Source organism: Coloeus monedula (genome assembly GCF_965178545.1).
Source record: "Coloeus monedula genome assembly, chromosome: 10".
NCBI lineage: Eukaryota > Metazoa > Chordata > Aves > Passeriformes > Corvidae > Coloeus > Coloeus monedula.
Window position 1 is genome coordinate 15,365,212 of NC_138790.1, and position 12,130 is coordinate 15,377,341.

The following is a 12,130-nucleotide window of genomic DNA, read 5'->3' on the forward strand; positions in this document are numbered from 1 at the left end:
CAGAGAACAGGCTGAGCACTCATTACCTCCAACTCAAACTTCCATTGAGAACGTTTGACCATATTTTTTTGGTTGTTTTTTCTTAACTAAAGCACTTTTAAATTGATTTTTGCCGGACATAATACATTTATCTACCTGAGATATTCACCCTGTACATTACTGATTTATATAATTAAGTGATGTCATTATATACAAGTGCCTTCATAATCCACTTGCAAGTGCCATGCAGGCAGACATTCCTCGGCAAGCTGAGGAGGGGCAGGGCAGTCTGCACTAGGATTTCATTTTGCCCTGCAAGCTTTCTGCTCAGAAGGGCCAGGTTCAGTAACCCAGAGGTCCTGGGTAACCCAGAACAACGATGCCTTGCTCGTATGTCCCAGGCTTTGACTGGTACTACGGCAACAGCTAAGTCTGGCTGGGACATTTTCATTATACTCTCAGTGCTAGAAAACAAACAAATTTGTACAACGCATACAAACAGTCTTTTCTAATCTCTTTTAATGGCACTCTGAAGACCAGACTGTCAATTGTCTGCTGTGTTCTCAACAATTTGCTAATGATAATTAAAGATGCTCAAAGTTTGCCAACTATTTCGGCACTCTATTTAACCAAGAAGATAAGGGTTCAGGAGGAAAGCAAATGAAATGAACTTGATCCAAGGAGGAGGCATTACCTACAAAGGAATCCATAAGGGTATAAAAATAGCAAAGGCAGGGTAAAATACTCTCTAAACTGCACAACAGATTCACAGGGAGATGATGCCAAAACCCTGGAATGAGATTACAAAAGCAGGAGAGTGAGTGGATTATTTTTTCCTTTCTTTCTAAAGGATTCCATCCCAAAGAAGTTGCTTAGACAACGGCAACCCCCTACCATGCGATCTGTGTATGAAGAAAAACAAATCCATGCTGTAGTAATAGGAAGATCAAAACCTGGGTTGTGGTTGTTTTGTTTAGGTTTTTTTCCTTCAGCTGAGAGAAATGAAATACTCCTTGCATGCCCGTTTCTGCAGAAAAGGACCACATTTCCCCCATGGGCTGTGAGATATCGGGCATGCAGCTCCCAGAAAATGGAGAAAGAAACAGAAGAGCAGGCACCTGAAACTGGAAGCACAGCTTTGTCTGCTCTGAAGTTCTGCTGAATTAAGAGTCCTGTATAAATTCTCAGTTCCAGAGAATCCTTCGAGGCATTCAGCTGACCCATGCAAGAACATTCACTTGACCACTAAAGCTGTGAATTTGCACATTTATTTTTAGTAAGGTCTACTGTGGCAGTATTAAGAAGTTGACAGACATCAATATGGTGCATTTTCCTTGTGTCAACACATGCAGCAGGTAAGCAAGCACACACCTGTCCCCGTGCGAGCCTCTACTTGTTGCCTTACAGGAAACATCTTTCCTTTCTGAAGATCACCAGAAGTTCAGAAGTTCCTCTGCTATGATCCAGTGGGATCACATGCCTTCTCTCCAAAGTTTTACAGAATTTTATCAAATTTATATTTTCTGCAAGCTCCATACATGCAAAATTGTACCTATGGCCTTCTGGCACCCTTAAGTATTAGGCTCTTTGTACTTCTACTGCCTTATTGCATTATGTTCTAAACCTGTTTATTCCCTGAGTGTGCCTGTGTTTGGAGCAGCATAATAACTTCCCAACATTAATAACACGGAAAATTAATAACATGGAAAACACATTTTTACCAAAGGGCAGGAAGTCTTTATTGGGAAGAACAGTCTGGGGTTATACCTGAAGGAGCTTTACCACCTATTTTCTGAGAGCATCATATTCAACTTCTGCTCATTTCAGTAAGTTCCAATGACTTCAGCAACGCCCACTCTGCAGGACTCTGTCCCCTTTATGTGAGAAAAATAGTAATGGTCCTCCAGCAGGTTGCACTCCAGATCATTGTCAACTAGAAACTCAGTGAAAACACTGCATTCCTTAATTCTTAAATCACACTTTTCCTCCTTCAAATGACTGGGACTACAAACCAATAATCAGGGAACATTATTAAATGTTAATTTTCAATCTGGCAATATTGATGCTCAATAAGTTCCTACTATCTGAACTATTTTTTATAAAATACATTCCTACTAAGTTTCAGATCATTACATTTTCTGAGAAATTCAACTTTCTGTAGAAAACAATGCAACAGTCGAAAGCAAATGGAAGCCTACTGCCTGTGAATATCTATTTCCAATGCAGTCCCATTTTTATTGATATTTATTTTCAAAATCTTTTAAATTAGTAGTGCAAATTAATAACCCAGGTAGCGTTTCATGTAAATATTTATAGGTTTGAAAGCTTGAAGCATTATATTCACAGGTTTTGATGTTAGCACTTCGGGGCTAAACTGTCTTTTTTTTTTTTTTTACAGTTTCATGCTCCCAAACTCATCTGACGTAGGAGCCAATTCTCTACCAAAACACCAAACATTTCACATTCATCTTGGCTTCCTTCCGGCCAGATGGAAATAACTCCAGAAAGCAGGGGGGACTCAGCCTACAGCACTCCTTGCTCAGAACGTGTTTGACTTGAACCAAGTGCTTGGCTCGGCAGTGACAAATCAGGACATAAGGTGGCATTATTGCCCTTCCTTAACTGTCTGCAGGGCCAGCGTCCAGATCTGCATGTCAACAGTGCTACAACCTCGTTGTTTGGTATTCCAGAAACAGTACAAAACAATAAAAAAAGGCCCAATGAGAAAATCAAGTCTGCACCAAGATGCATCCAGAATAATACACACAGCTAAACGCTGACTGCTCCCTGACCTAAAATTTTCCCCGAATACTGTGTGTATAAAGTGGCCTGACTGAAAAAAAATCAGTTAGGCTTTTAGTGCATTAACTGTACAGGAGTTCTGAAATAACTTTTTAAAAATCTGGACTTCATTTGTATCCTTGACTCACTGTTCAGTTGTGATTGTCCACAGCAGGAGCTCCCATCAAATTCATGCAGATGCTTGGAATAAGAAATGAGAAAGCAACTGCAATGGATACAGGAACGTGGTTTGCATGTTCAGCTGTTTTCAGTTCACACAAAAATGTAGGATTTGAAGCTATTTTTTAATTAAAGAGAGCTGATAGCCGTACATTTCAGACAGAGACGTGAAACTACAAAACAGGGAACCAGCTTTTCCCTGGTCTTGTCCAACACTTACGGTGTATTTGGATTGAGAACCATCTTTTTTGTCTCTTCAGTCCAGCAAAAGAGAAGAGTAGCATGAGACCAACAGCCACATGCGAGCATGTTTCCAGTTCCAGGTACATACAGGATCTTTCATTCAATAGTTGGAAGCTACTACTCACAATGGAAAGAAGGGGAGGACTTCAAATAACATCAGCAGTTAAACACTGGAACTGTTTCCCACACAGTGGCTCTCTGTCCCTTACACAGTGACACTGTCCTCTAGTAATTCAAAAACAGGGCAGGTGCCTTTTGGGAAAGGATGTTTTAATCACAGGTTTAAAATCTCAGTGTAGAGACAACTAAGAGAACTGACAGAGCTATCTGGTGTCAGAGGCAAGGTGGGCCCTTTTGGGCTTAAAGCTCTGTAAACACGATTCTACAAAACAATATTCATTGCAATATCCCCAAATATTAATTCATTTCTCCTACCAAAATACACTCATGCCTAATGTTTTTATTATGCATCTACCATGAAACTCACCAATGTAAGGTCCCTGTCTGTATAAATACAGGTTTAAAGACTAAAAGCTCTGCAGGTGTAACACAGACTGTCACAGTGTTCTCCTCTGCAAATCTTGTGCCACTTGAACACTGAGACACAGGGGCCAGAAATAAGCAGAAGTGGGAAGCATCTAGTGAAAAACCATCAGAAACTCAAGACAGCTCTGAAATGGATTTGTTTGTGCTTGGTTACCATGGCGGTGGCAGTTGGGGTAAGCTCCAATTACATCTGACCCAGTGCACCACTTCACTGAAAAGGAGCTCATCACAGTCCAAGAGATGCCAAGCACAAAGGTGCTTATTTAAATTTGCCTATCTCTGGTTCCATTAATCATGACCTCCTGACAACTTTTGGATCCTTCCTCTCTTCTTCCCCCATCTTGCTGCAAGCCTGAAGAGCCTCTTCTCTCAGGTCCATTCAGCCAGGACCATGATCTCTATGAAAGCTCCCTGTGTGGCACTGGCTCACTGTCAGATGTGGCTCCAGTTCATTTCTTTCCAGCACTAAGAGTCCCCTGACATGGTTATTAATCATAGCCTCACTGACAGGGCACTGAACTGTCTGGAGATGAAACTTCATATTCCCATCCAGGGCTCCCCAGGTAGGACATGGAATTTGTTTCATCTTTGTGTAATCAAGAAATGGAGCACATTAGGGGAGAGAATTAACCCCAACTTCAGGTTCATAAAGGTGTCCCTGCTCTGTTTAATTAAATCTGTCTTAAAACTTCCTAATCCCAAACTAAAGACTTAATAATGTTCAGGAACCTCTTTTTCCTTACAATATATTGGTATAAACTGCTGACAGCTTAATATTGAAATAAACATGCTGCTCCTCTACCTGACCTGGCCAGTACAAAGACCAAAACCCACATGACTAAGACCAGCTTCTCCCAGAATGGCAAGAGGACAGTGCACCACAGATGTTAGGTATGTAAAAACTGTTTAATTTAATGCTATGAAGTTTCAAAGACTGGGAAAAACATTAAAAAAATCAAAATAGAATCAAACCTTTACACCCCTTTTTTGCTTCCATTCATGATTTTTTTCTCTGAACATGCAGAGACCTGTCCTTTTAGACTGAAGATGGGAAGCCCTTACCCAAGGGTTTGGGGTATTACACATTCCTTTGAGAGAGTTTGAGGCACCAAATATCACTCCAGGCCTGTTTGATAGTGGTCAGAGAGAAGCTCTGCTCAGGCTCTCCAGATCTTGTGGGAAATCTGGTTTTGCAATTCTTTCTTAAAAAAAGTGAAGACACATTTCATCTTGTATTAGCAAAATTCAGACCTAGATCAGGGCTTTCTTCCCTACATTAAAAAACAGGTGGTTGGATTTGGAATTTTGGTACCAGAAATGAAGTAGCCTGGAATATTGATCTGTTTAGTCTCAAGAGATACGAAACCATCATCCAAATTTTAGAAGGCAGCTTGTGCAAAGCAGAGTAACTCTACATGAGATCTTTAAGGAGGCAACCATATCAAGAGAAAAGCAGTGTGGTCCAGGGTTGGAGAAGAAAGACAGCAGGAATACAGCACAGATGTACAGAGGCAGCAAGGCAGGCAGTAAGGAATGACAGCCCATGCCTGAAGTGATTCATGGGAGGCAGACCTATTCCTATTGCTCTCCATGCCAAATCCATCCAGGTCCATTTGAGGAAGGGTACGACTTGTACTGCTTCTCCCCTCCTAAGATGTCCTGCTGTGCCTCAGAGACAGAAGACAGCGAGAAATGTAGAAGACTTGGACACAGCGAACACGGTGTCCCAACAGAACATGGAGCAAATGGAAACCGTTTCCACTCTTTCTTTCCCTAAGAGGATTATGTCAGCAGGGCCTGGCTGGCGTCTGCACCAGAGCTAAGCGCCAGCGACCACGGCAGCCAGCCCTACCCTCCTGTCAAAGGCTTTCATTAAGACTTTGGTTCCCTGTTGCTCACATGGCAGCTTGCACGTGCTCCCTAAATATCCTGCATCCACCTCCAAGGTATTTGCTGATATAGAAATCTCTTCCTCCCCCTTCGCCCCTCCTCCCAAGAACCTGGGGCCACAGCACAAATCACCATCCTGCTGAGAAATTTTCATTATTCAAGGACGGGACAGAGGACTCAAGCTGAATGTGTATTATCAGAGAGGCAAAGACCTTACAACTGTACATGGTGTCTACTTCTCTGACCCTGCCATCAGCCAGCTAAGGGTACACATAAACCCTGCAGAGCACAGCAAACAGCAACAACCCCCTTCTCCTCATGCACGGCTCACACTGGGGAATTACCCAAGGAGTTACTGCTCTTGGCCAGCTCCGGGTGCTCTGCACTGGCTGCAGAGACACACCACGGCTTGGCACCCTGGAGCTCCCTCACTGCTGAAGGGGTGCTGCAAATCTTAGAATTCAAAAGGAATCCTGACATCCTAAAGACAGGCCCTTGTAACTTCTCTTTCCCAAACTGCCTTGCCCTCAGGCCTGCCTCTCCCGTGTCCTCAGCCAGCCAGAACAGCCATGCAGATCCAAGGGGGTGAGATCCATTTGGCTCAAAACAGGCAAGCCAAAGGACAGTCCCTGCCATTTCAAATAATACCACAAACCTTTAATCTGGTTTTGAGATGAAAGTGAGGGATTTTCACCATTAAGATCAGGGGGAGAAAAGCCTGGCTCCTTCTGGTCAGTCACACAGTTAAATCCATCCAGCTACAAAGAATGACATATTGTGGTCACAGAACCTGCAAGTGAGGATGGATTTCCCCAGATATTTAGCTCCCCAGCATCCCAGTAACGAGGGACAGCTCTACCTGTCTCTATTCAGGTAATACTTCCAGCAGAATCAATCAATGAATCTACATGGAAACCAGCTCATCCCTTTCATCTCATTTCTCTGTTCCCAGCTTGAACAAAACCAGGAGAAAGACTTGCCTCGGATTAATTTATTTTTAATTTATTTATTTATTTTTAATTTATTTAATTTATTACTGATAAATTAAAGGAAATTCCATTTACAAAACACAGCATATAAAATTGCACATACTCCTTCAGAATAATCAGCACTTGTCAAAAATTACTTATAAATCCCATTTGTTTGAAAGCATGGATTCTGGCTTCAATTTTATGTTACTTGTTTCTGTAGTAGCAACAACAGCTCAAGGCAGGGACCAAAGTATCAGACAGGTTGAATATACCACCTAATGTGGAACTCCCAAAATTTTTTCAGTGTTTCTCACACATGATACCAGCCTCTGCAGATGTTCAGTATGAAAGCAAAAAGGTGATCATAAGTTGGGATATTTTGAAAGATGACATTTTTTCTGAAAAATAAATACTAGAAGTTTTTTTTATGAAACCCCCTCAGTTATTTGGAAAATAAGAACTATCTATAGTCAATTGTCTTTCTTTCCTTTCTTTCTATCCCAATTTCATTCTGTCACTGGAGAGGCCATACTTCATTCCTTTTTAATTTCAGAAGGCTGGTTTCTTCCCTCTTTCCAAAAGCCAAAAAATTTTGAGAATCCAGAAATCATTAGCAAACCTTTTAATTTTGAGGAAGGATAAGGAAAAGTGGTAGTCTGTAAAGTGTTGGATCAGGTCCAATAAGATACCTTTGAATTTCTACAGTGCAATACACATGGGAAAGTCAAAGAGACTAAAAATATTCATATTTCCTCTTTAAAAGTCACAGAATATTGAAAAAAATCTATTTGCTTTTAAAAGGTTATATTATATTGCATGTTTTATTTGATTCCTCTTAAAGCTTTAAATTCCTTATTTGCCAAAACATTCAAAGAATGAGCCCCTCCAGAAGCATGTAGGAAACTACACATTTGTAAAGCCAGCACTGCTGGAACTGTGACAGCAGTTTCACCAATCATATTGTGATTGAGATATAGATATATATATATATATATAGTGATATATATTACTTCAGGTAGCATAGGCTGCCTGAAGTCCTCCTCTTCCCATAACCATTCAGTCCTTTAGCAAAGAAATATAAAAACTGTGTAAGCTAATGTTTGCAATCTAAGATGCAAAGTCTTAACTCCGGGGTTAAATTAAGGATCCAACTTTCAGCAAAAACCAAATATCCAAGCATCAGCAATAAAGATGGTAATCTGTCATATTTATAGGGATCAGGTTACCTGTATATGAACACACACACTGCAGATAAAGGTATGGTACAAACTACTGATAGAAAAAGTAATTCACAACCAACTGGATGCAGCGTGCCTGTAACCCAAGTCTTAAATATAAGAGTGCCTCACTGACAGAAGGGTGTTTCATGACTAATGATTGCCCAAGGTGGCTTAAGGCAGTTCCACTTGCATCTCAGACAGGCAGCATGTTTTCCAGAGTGCAGACTAATGCCACCATCTCTTTTGGATGTCCTTGTCTGTCCCAGGTGGCAAGAAGCCCAAGCAGAGCCAGTGGGGCCTCAGCCTGGACAGGAGCCACAGGCACAACAGGTCCAGGCACGGGCCTGGGGCAGAGCAGACCACTGACAATTGCTAATGCTGGCCATGAGCACTTGCAAGACTCAGCCCAGTAATTCCTAAGCATCCTGGCACCCAACATCTAAGACAGGCAGGAAATAGTATTTCGAAAGAGCATCCTCAAGTCAGCACCTGACGTTGAAGGGTTTGGTTTTCTGATAAAATCTCTCTGTTTCTGGCCTTTCATGCACTCCGCCCCAAATATGTATCTTGTAAAGTCAGTGTGGAAATCACCTTGAAATGTGGTCTGCCAATCTAATAACATTAAAGAAATGACCACAAGGGTCACTGCTAACTAAAGCCCACCACAACAGTGGCAATCTTTTTAAGAACATACAATTATAGATGGTTATGTGTGTGCAATAGATGCATAATGCCTACGTCTAATTCCATTGTATTGTAAACAAGTACCTGTGCCACAAGGGAAAGTCACCAGGATGAGCCTGCATTGTGCACAGCACCATATTCTGCTTTATATGCACAAATCCCAGTGTAAAGGCAGATGGAGGGGCCAGTTGTGTTAAACCCAGGTGATTATGCCACAGGTTTGGGGTTTTGTTTTACGTTTTCTTTACCAGCAAACTGTCCATTAACTTTACTGAGAGCAGAAAGCAAAAGGAGAGGAATTTGTGAAGTTGGTAGCCCATATGGCTGGTGGGGAGTTAATCTGTGTCTAAGCAGCAGGTCGCATGAGCCAGGCTGTCTGTTGAGGTTGTTAGTAACCTAGGGGCAGATCATGGAGCAGCAGGGAAGAGGATAAACTCAGCCTACAAATACAGTCAGGAATGTGGCAGGAAATTATTTTTGAAAACATACTCTGAAGCATAATAGCAACCATCAGACTGTCAGGCCATGTGTATGAAATCTATCTGGACTCAGGGCACACAACAGGAGTGCACACAAGTGTGTGATGAAGCAGATTGGATGTATGCTCCTGTGTCCATATATGCATGTTAAAAACCTAAACTCTGCTCAAAGAAAAAGTGCAGGCACATCAGAGTATATCTAGACAAACATTTCTTCCCTAACATTCTAAGCAAACAAGAGTCAGTTATTTGCTTATGCTTCGTGCAAACCACCTGCCACACAGCTTTATAAAATTATTAATTATGGCAACACCAAAGAACGAAAAACAGAATTAGCAGAAACTGAAAGGTTCGGGCAATGAAAGAATTTTTTTTTTAAAGGGAAAAAATCATGAGGCAAGCCTCAGGTCATAAGAGCAGCACTGGACAAAGCCTTTGCACCCCCAGTACAGACTGTGACACCGGGCAGGGAGCAACATGACAGAAAACCAAGAACCAGGTGGCACAGAGGGACACAACCTAAGGCAATGTGGAAGAGGTCTGCAGGGTAGACCAAAAGAAGCAGGAAATCTAATTAAATTTTTTATTTCATTATAAAAATGTCACTCAATAAGAATTTTCATGTTTTAAGCTTTTTCAACATTCAAGAAAACAATAAGACAGCAAACAATTGTCTAGGCTGGAACACTATTTTCAACCACCTTTTTTAACTCGCCACTGGCATAACCCCAGATAGCATTAACCCTCCAGCTACTGCCAACTTTAGGTTAAGAAATGGTACATACTGGGCAATTTAAGCAAGACAATACCACACAGCTGGGTAATCTGCCCTAATTCTGAGAAGAAGGGGTGAAAGATAATCAAATAATCTTTGTAAAAATGTAGGTTCAACAGTATCAATAGACCATTTAGCTCTACCACCTGTCTTCTGCTTGGCTAGCAGAGGTTGTCCAGGAAAGAATGCAAGAGGAGGGCACAGCTTCAGCCATATACTTTTCTAGCTGTGAGGGATTTCAAGCTCAGGAACTTCTAGAAGCATTATCTTTATATTAACTGCTAGTGATCAGTGCACTAGTAGGACTTTATTTTAGCCCCAGCAAAGAGCAGCCCTCTTTACTGACCATAACAAATTGCAAGGCAGTTCAACTCAGACTCAAAATTCCCCTCACAAGTGAGAGCTATTCTTCCCCCAACTTAAGCACCAGAACAAATCAAACATGACAGATATCATTTGTGTTACATATTAGTGCACTACAGGAAAGCCAGCACCCGCCAGCAACGTGTGCTCTATAAGAAGCCCCAGCACAGACTGCATAGATAGAAGAAGAGAAAGCAAGCAATATGGAATTATTTTTATGCAATGACTCTGTTATTCTTTGAGGCCACTTGGAAACACAAATTTTTTCTGGAAGTGGCAAAATGTTGAAAAGTGAGTGAAAAAGAAGATTGCTTTCTCAAAGAGGAAAGGATGCACCTTGCCTCAGGCGAGCACTAGATGCTGTTCAGGTCCGCATACAAAGTCAGGCAGCAGGAAAGTTTTGACAGAAACAACATTCCTCTAGATCAATGCCCATTCCCAAAACTGTAGGATGACAGCAAAAATGACAAAGAGCAGCTTCTCTTGGGAATACAGATGGGCTTTGGAGGGACATTAGACATAAACCAAACCTTAAAGGGAAGAACAGGTCAACTTAAATGTGAAAAAATCTTAAAAGAGGTTCTCCCATGAGAGACCTTTAGTGAGAAATTGACTCTATTTTACATCCAGAAAACAGGAGGAATGGAGAGTCAATGGTTGGGCAGGAGCACTGCATGCTACTCTCTGGATCATCTCTGTATCTGGCTACCAAGTTTCAGAGGTGCTTGTCCCAGCACAGAAAGACCCTGTCATGCATTTAAGTTGATCTCAGCCACCTCTCCTCTGTTAAGAAGGGAAGTCCTGCCTAGTGTGAAAGAATCTTATCACAGTATCCTAGAGAAATGCAAGAGAAGAAATCAGTCTTTAGTGGGTGAATGGAGATCTGAGTATTCCTTGAACCATAGCAACTGCAGGGCATCCCCATGTCCTTCACTGCCACAGGTCTGCAAACACTGCTAGCCCTGTCCCAAAGACCAGCAGCACTAGTGATGCGAGTCTTACAAGCAGAGTACCTCTGGAGCTAATCAGCACATCTACACATGAGCTGAAGGTGAACACGAATCCTTTACCTCTTCCTTAACCATCAGACTCCACCATGGTCACACAGATAATTGGCTAAAAAGACTCTGTGTTAAGCATCATTTGAATTTTAAGAAGCATATGGGACTCAAAGCAAATAAACTGCTGCTGAATATTCTTTGCCTCAAAAGGATTTTCCATTAGTCCTCAAGTTCTGTTTTTCTGCCTTTCTTCAGGTTCAGATATCCCACATTAATCTGTTCCTACAGACACCTCTCTAGCTTGTTATTTTTAATTCCCACAATCCCTCTCCAGTTCTATCCTAGACCTGCAAAGTGACCTCAAAGATTCCAGCTGTTACAGATCACAAATACTAACACTGGTCTTGAATTCAAAGTGAGATTTCTTCTAACACTTTTGCTCCTATATGAAAACATTCATTCCCTCATGCATTTGCTTCTCTCCCATAACCATCAGGCTCTGCAACAGGTCAAAATATTTCTCTGCTCTAAGAACCACTTGTTTCAGGTGAGCAAGGAAGAGAAAAGGAGATTCATCTCTTCAGAGGGCTAGTAGCAGCTAGTCCTGGCACCAGGCAGTGTGGAGACAGAGCCTGACCTTTTATGTAAGTTATTTCATCAGGTATCTCCTCTGACCAGCTGGTACTGACCAAAGAAAGACAACACTGAGATCCCAAATACTTCCATGCTGACTGCACAGCTCCCATCTCTGATGGGCTGGGGGTGCTTTGCACTGCTCAGTTCTTTAAAAGGCAAATGGAAAACTGTCAAGTTAATGGGGAGGTTTCGTGTGTGCTAATTATAGCACACAAACCCTCATTGTCTCTGGCCAAGGCTGGGTCACACTCTTGTTACAAAGCTTTTGTAACTCTACTAATGCCTTTAATATAAGCTCCTATTAATTGTATAGTCAACTCCTAAGCCCAGTGCTACTGGATTGCTGGAGCCAGGCAGCTGACTATAATTACAGTGTGCTTAT

General features: G+C 41.7%; 1 protein-coding gene across 1 annotated transcript in view; it reads left to right on the forward strand.

The window, feature by feature from the left end:
* Positions 1-3,884: 3,884 nt before the first annotated feature.
* GMNC (geminin coiled-coil domain containing) overlaps positions 3,885-12,130 on the forward strand; it is a gene marked incomplete at both ends in the record, with an annotated part of 29,105 nt that continues 20,859 nt past the window's right edge. The window contains one exon of the mRNA XM_082288025.1: positions 3,885-3,902. Within this exon, the coding sequence (XP_082144151.1) occupies positions 3,885-3,902 (18 nt within the window). The remainder of the gene's footprint in view (positions 3,903-12,130) is intronic.